This window comes from Melanostigma gelatinosum, assembly GCF_949748355.1.
Source record: "Melanostigma gelatinosum genome assembly, chromosome: 12".
In the NCBI taxonomy this organism is placed as follows: domain Eukaryota; kingdom Metazoa; phylum Chordata; class Actinopteri; order Perciformes; family Zoarcidae; genus Melanostigma; species Melanostigma gelatinosum.
The window spans coordinates 26362727-26370226 of NC_136645.1; the positions used below are offsets into that span (position 1 = coordinate 26362727).

The 7500-nt window shown below is 41.4% G+C and overlaps 1 protein-coding gene across 2 annotated transcripts in view; it reads right to left on the reverse strand.

Moving 5' to 3' along the window:
* Positions 1-7500, reverse strand: part of birc6 (baculoviral IAP repeat containing 6) — a 139566-nt gene that overhangs the window by 126854 nt on the left and 5212 nt on the right. For both annotated transcript variants that reach the window (XM_079280713.1, XM_079280712.1), the window contains exons 2-4: positions 7474-7500; positions 4693-4830; positions 1843-2036 (exon numbers count right to left, since the gene is read on the reverse strand). The exon at positions 7474-7500 is cut by the window's right edge and continues 155 nt beyond it. In XM_079280713.1, the coding sequence (XP_079136839.1) occupies positions 1843-2036; positions 4693-4830; positions 7474-7500 (359 nt within the window). The remainder of the gene's footprint in view (positions 1-1842; positions 2037-4692; positions 4831-7473) is intronic.

The window sequence follows — 7500 nt, forward strand, 5'->3', positions numbered from 1 at the left end:
GAGCGCGCGCCACTCGGAACCATAAAACCAAGTCCCGGATTTCACCCGGGGGACATTCTGGAGGTATTGTGACCGGGTGATGTGCCTCGTTGCTGGGGAGGTATGAGCCGAGAGTGGCGGGGTGTTATGGAGGTATATATTACAACTCGGCGTTGTTCCCGTGCGTGGATGAGCGCATTTCTGCCGGAGACAGGCGGCGTGTTGTGGTAGTATTCTGACCGCGTAATAGGGAGGAGAGGCGGTGGTGGAGAGGGAAAAATGTTAAAGAGATGGTGGAATGTATGATTGGAGAGAGAGAAGCGAACAAGTTGGACGTGATCCCGGTGTCCAACAACACTGTCGCGCGCATCGATGCTTTGTCCGAAGACATCCTGGCTACATTGGTCGGTCGCGTGAAGAAGAGTGAGTTTTACTCTCTGCAAGTAGACGAGCCTACAGATGTGGCCAATCGTCCGTTACCTTCGTAACGTTACGTCAGTTACCTTTTCGAAGGCACGGTGCAGGAAGAGTTTTTGTGTTCTTTATCTTGTAAACAAACGCCACGCGCGAGCAAACTGTTCTCTCATTCGTCCGATTTTTATGCGGCTCTGTTGCTTTTTTTTTTTTAAGGTGTGTGTGTGTGGGGGGGGGGGGGGGGGTTGGGGGTGCGCGAACCCGGTCGGGATGTAGAAGGGGGTGCGCGGCCTAAAAAGTTTGGGAACCGCTGCTGTAAGGTATAGCTTTTGTCTGTTAACTATTGGAGTCAGTAATTGGTGTCACCTGCACTCATGGCAGGAACTAGATCCTGCTGATAGAAGGCTCTATAGAAGGAGATGACTTTGACTGTACAGGGGGAGAAAGGAACATCAGTGTTTAGCTGTGTGCACGTGATTAAATTACTTCACGATGAGTTGACTTTATGCAGTTAAGCCAAGTTAACCGTTTGTTTCTATATATGTTTGGTTACACGTGTAGCATGGCACTTTTGTAAATAAATCACATTTTTGTTTATAAAAACTCCCACTCGCAAAAAGGACATGCAGAGGTTTGATTTTGAGCCGAGAGTGACTTTATATTTGAACGCCAGGGCAAAGAAATGCAGTAACTTTAGATTTTCCTGAGGAACAAACAAATATCCGGGCCTGGATTATAAAATACACATCGTAGACTCTGTTGGACCAGTACTTTACAAAAGACACGTGGACCGTGAGCAGCGCGGCTCGGCTCAGGACAACTCATCTACAGATTTGGCGTGGGTCGCCTATTTTGATGAAAGCGGTATACAATATAAATAGAATGGAGGAACTTAGTGTTATATTGATAGAACATTGTTTAACAGGCAAACGGGCTGAATACTAATCAAAACTGCAGTTAATCCAAGTGGCTCATTTTGACAGTCCATGGCCTCACAACTTTCACGGATTATTTATGCCTCGCAATAACGTCGGTAACATAGTGACAAAGTGGTCACACAGTGCAATTTAGTCATTTGTGCAGGCTCAATAATTTAAGAGCACAAATTGGTGGTCAATGCACTTAAACTATTACATTAAGAGTAAAGGTGTGTTGCATGCATGAACATTTTTAACCTGGAGTGAACCTTGCTGATTGGGACATGTCTATGAGCTGCATGTGTAATTCCTGTGCCACAACAAACTAGGTGTTATCCACTTTAGGAAAAGAAATGACGCTATGAGGAGAGAAGAGTGGGGAGGTCTTTCATACTGAAAGACAAACTAATTGCATGCTGGTGTAGAACTGATCATTTCCTCTGTGGTCTTGCAGGTAAACCTACATGTGTCACGCTGATGCTTAAAAACCACCAACTCCCTGAAGAGGTGTATCTGTTCCCTGCTTGCTCACCTATCTACAGAGCGCCCGGGGCCCACCCCAAGCTCAGGCCTGGTGCTTGACAAGAGGTAGGAGAGCCTGTCCATGATTGATGAGGCCACAGACAAGGCAGCTACATTCTGGTTTATCTTCTTCAGCTCATTGACGATGGCCCCGGCCACCAGCTTCAGCATGTGGTGGGGAAGATGGAAGGTCACTGTCGCCCACTGAAAGAATAAAGGAGATCACAGAGAGTGGAGAGAGAGAGGTGAGTTTTAGGATCGCAGAAGAAAAAGTAGATCAGCCAGAGATCGGGCCATATATCAAATTGTCAATTTTCTAAATCAGACACTGGTACAAGTTAATTTCAATACATGATGACAAGTTAGTGTTCTCATTACACAGTACGGTAATGAAGCTGCAAGAAGGAACTGTCTGCAGCAATGAATTATTGTATTGATAGAAAATCAAGTGAAGAAGACAAAATTATAAGATTAACCATGTTCATTTCTTCATTTTTGCGCAACACCCCAAAGTAAGAAACATAACATTATTTTGGTAAATTTCAGGTTTATCCACTCAAAAGTTCAGTTTTAAGTGTGAAAAATGTTGCTTAGTGGGGACGGGGAGCTAAAAGGGACAGAAGATGATGCATTTAGTTTCATTTTGTTATAGTTCTTTTTTAGGACTGTTATGTAAGCAACATCCCCAATTCAAATCTAACAGTTTTGGAGTAACAGTTGAGTACATCTGGTACAGTGGGGCAGATAAAAATGCTATATTCATTAGGTTATTTTGACAAAATTTGCTTTGGTTACTTCTCATACTCAAATATCCCTAGAATTGGAACCATGACTCAATAACAAGTAGAATCAAAATCAGTCAATATTGTCAACATACAGTTACAGTCTGAACCACTTCCCCCTGTCCAGGGTTTTAATCATTTACTGAGAAATGATAATGCTGCCAAACATTAAAACTAAATCATGGTCTGTGTTTACCCCTGCACTATAGTCTCGCTGTGGGTCCAGCTCGGACAGCTGAGGCAGGATGAGCTCTGAGATCCACTCACCGCAGTGCGTTCTGCGTTCAGTCCACTAAAGGCAATTGATCACGGATGGCGTCGCTCTCTCAGACGGATAAAGAAATGAAAAGTGCTACAATGGGTTGCCAAATATACCTGGGTGGCCGTTAACATACCTGGCTGGCCCATCAAAGTCTGTATGTGTGAAACACTGCCTTTGTTTCGAATTGCTTTTACATTTATATTGAATTACGTTTAATTTATTTCACAAAACATACTTTTGTTGGACGACATACTGAAAGGTTCTTCTCATTGAGCAGGTAGTTGACTCGTCTCTAAAAGAATCTTACTCACGTGAAAGGTGATATCAAATATTGAGTCATACATTTGTATTATTGAATTTGTGCTCATACAAAGACAGTGTAATGAATTTAAAACAAGTCAGTCATTTTTTGTATGAAGATGTTTTCGTTTCCTTGGCACAAAAGGGGAATAAATAACAGCAAGTACAGAGCATCATCATTAATCGGACAACTTATTATTCAAATTGGTTTCGACCTAGAATTTCACAATCGGTGCATCCCTAGTTTTTATGTTAATAACCACTATAGATGTCTTTGACAAAGTAAAAGGATAACATGAACAACTATTGATGGTTTACACTGTCTTTAGAGCAAATTCATTTGGGACAGAAGTGAAAATAAAATAGTCTGGACCAGCTGCTAGAACAAAATAACAAAAAGGATCATACCAATATGGATCTTTGATGATCGGCAATTGGTATCAGCGGCAAAAAATAAAAATAAAAAAAATAAATCACACGTTTTGTGTCGTCTCAAGCACATATTTTCAATGAAACAGTTATTGTAAGATTAAAATGTCGAACAACTTCAATTTGAGGTTGTTTACAGCCAGGTGTCCAACTGGGACGATCGCAGTAAGGCCCTCTGATCACTACTTCAGAATGTAGCCTTGTTCAGTCGTATTGGCAAGTTAATCTACACAATTAAAATCAGTCACAGAGCTCCCTGACATGACGTACCAGCCATTAATCAAGGTAAGACTCTGATAGTAAAGGACACAGGACGATACGTTTGGAAACTTTTTTGATTTAGGAACATTATGATTTTGAGGTAAATGATTTTAAAAATAGAAATGGATCAAATACTGTTTCATGACACGATTGTGACTTATCTAAGGCCCTCTGCGTTGCATCAACAAATAAACAGTGTATAAACTATTTGTTCTGAATAGTTTGATCTGTGGTCTCTAAAGGCCAATCAGAAGAGACGATCCAATGACACAAAACACACCAGTTCATTTCTCTATGCGCCACTGAAATTACTTTACTGAAGTTAAACCTGGCTTCAGGTTGAGCGAGTTGTGAACTGTGAACTGTCACATATACTCTATAAAGTATGTTAAACATCTACAGACAAAGTGAAAGTCAAATTGTTGAGTCTCAACTAATAAGATGTTGGGCACTGGATTATACTGTACAAGTGTTCATGTTATTGTGTCCACCGTTAGGACCCTAACCTACAATGCTGCTCTTATTTTGCCCAAATGCAAAGTAACAGCACTGATGGGGAACAGAAAAAACAAAGGCATAGTATAATACAGTACTCTGAATGAGCCCACAGTGGGGAAACCTTTTATAGTCTTTTGACTGGCTCCTCTCACATGATCTTCTCATGTGACATCCCATACACTGAAACACTGCTCTCCACTTCCAAGTGTGACTAATAGCTACATTTAAAAAATCCTAATATGTTGATACAAGGACAAAAAGTGAGCAGATATTATTCCAGGGTGTAACAATAAAACAAAACCCCCTTTCGAAAGGTTGTCAGACTAACCTTGGCCACTTTGTGATTGGCTGCCGTCTCGTGTGAGGTATTCTTCAGACCTTCTTTGAGCTGGGTGATGAAGAGTTCATAGCCCTCTGTGTTAGACACATCAATCTTCTCCTGACAGGCTGACAGCATCTGCTGGGCCTAAAAACACATACAAACACACATATTAGTTATAGTTCTCACTGGCTGGGTCAGGCATTGGGACTGCCTTCATCACAAATGAACGGTCGTATGGGTTTTTAACCATCTGATGATGCATGATAACGTGACTTTACATCAGTGCCTGTAGTCAGCAACACCTAAACTAACTAGAGACTCCAACAAACAACTTGGGTAGCAGGCCCCACAGACACACATACAAGAGTGAAACACTTTATTGAGCATCTGCATGTGACAGAACCACAACATGTTTTGTAATGGTTACAATTTATTCCCCTGCTTTTCCTGTAAATAAACACAGGTATGTCCACATTCAATGTTTCTTGCCCGAATGAAAGAAAGGTCGAACCAAAGTGTTAAAGGACAGGTCCACATGTTTTCCAAGTTTAAAAACAATACTCAGGTACTCTGGGTTGCAACAGATCACAAACCTCACGGTTCGGTTCTTGAGTCACGGTTCGGATCATTTTTCGGATTAGCAAAGAAAAGGGGAGGAGACAAGTAACTTTGCTTTCCATTTATTTATTAAAGAACTTCAAGAACACTTAAAGCAGAGAACTTTGAGCTATAGTCTTACATAAAAAAAATATTGAAGAAGTCCAATTTGAAACAAAGTGAAATAAATAAATAAAATATTCAAGAATACTCAATTCTGTTAAGTTTAAGTGTTACCCGAGGTATGTTGATACCCTCGCCCTTTGATCAATATTGAAATAAAGAAACAGCAGTGAGCTAACTTCCACTGTTTTAACTGAACTGAACTGCTCGGCAACAACTTAGGTCTATGTGTACTTCCTGTCAGGTTATGTCATTCAAATACACTGCAATAAACTTGGAATGTTTACCATTACTGTGAAATAGTCTACAACTTCATATTTTTTATATATACATATCTCCATTGTCTGGGGAGAGGGTAGACCTTTCTGTGGTGACTGGGATATTATTGGGCCTGTCTAGCTTCCACTCTGCTGCCCAGGTGTGTGTCTGTGTGACTCTCCCAGAGGGGGCGTGTCTACAGCACCGGACTATGAATCTCCACTCCACCCTGAGGAAGTGAGCCGTCGTCATATGTCTCTCTTTAAATATCGCCTACATACCGTGCCGGTTTTGTCCACCGCCCTCATCCCGTCATGAGTTACAGGGAAGACAAAATGCTCCCAAACCTGCGACTTAAATGACACCGGGGGCTTCTCAAGCTCCTCCGCTCACCATGACTTTCAGTTACCGGTAAATGCTTCTAACCTGCTCCGGGCAGGTGAACACACTACTGCTTTACATCTGTTCACTGACACTCTGCATTGATATTCGGGGACTTGTTACTTGAAAAGGAACAGCAGCAGTAACACTTTATTGCACACTATGATGATTAAACTGTAAAAAAAATTGCAATTGCAAAAAAACAAAACTGATCCGGGGTTCACAAGTGTGACCCGAACCGTGAGGTGTGATCCCGAACTGATCACGGATCGATCCGTTACACCACTATCAGGTGCCCATATGAATATTGAATGAAAACAGTTAACATGTGTAATGTGTGTTGAATGTCTGTCACTGCAGCGAGCTTCAGTTTCAGGAAATTGCTAAAATCAATTGAACAACTAGTTCAAATCAAATCACTGAAGGTAAATGAACTCTCATTTCATCAAAAGCAGTTGAGCTGCCAGCTGAAGAGTAAGAGATGAAAGCAGATGAGACGTCCAGTGATTCCCAAAGGACTTTGTCCAGCAGCAGTGCTGAACTGCATGAGTTTCTTTTCTTGATGCCAGGCGATATTTAGCGAGTCCACAGACAACGAGCAGGGCTTTAGTTATTTACAATACAAATCATGTCAAAGTGTCGAAACATTGTTGATAAACCGGAAGCCTCATTGGCATAAGTCACATCCTGTCTAACAAATTGGTTTTGTGTCCCTAATGTTAGTTAATTGCTGAGGTAGCAAAAGTTATGAGCTTTTGCCACATCACAAACAAGTTGCATTTAGCTCAAATCATAACAGAAAACATGAGCTAGTAGAAGCCCACACCATTTAGGCATTAGCATAACGCTACATTCATGAGTCAACCCTGAATTTCAGCCAATATTTGCTCCTGACGTTTCTACCACTGGACCACCCCCCACAAGCGGAGACATTTTGACAGTTTATTGATGTAACATTCTGGCTTTCTGTGTGTGTGTGAGTTACCACAGGGTGGAATAATATTTTTGGATCATAGAGTTTAGCGGCCCTTTCCAAAAAGAAAAAGTTAGTACCCCCTTTGATAAAAAGGAGTTGCCTATCTTGGAGCTGTATAGGGATTTGGATGAATACTGTATGTGGTCGAACCTGAGCAATAACTATACACAGTCACTTATTTCTTTCAACAATGAGCATTTTTGACACCATTATTGGTTTAATACTGGGCTATACGCTACACTCTATGTTTACTGCTGCAGTTATGAAAATAGAGTGGGTGAGCGTGAGGAAGGTTAATGTAAAAGTAATGTGAGGGAGAATTTGAACCTGCTGAGCCTTTCATATACCCAGATTGAGCAGTTTATTCCACTGAACAAAAGGCTTAGTGCAAACACATCTATCCAGGCAAATATCAGGCGACAAGCATCTCTGTACGGAGCTTCCTCTCTTACCTCTGTGACCGGCAGCTCCAGCTGAAC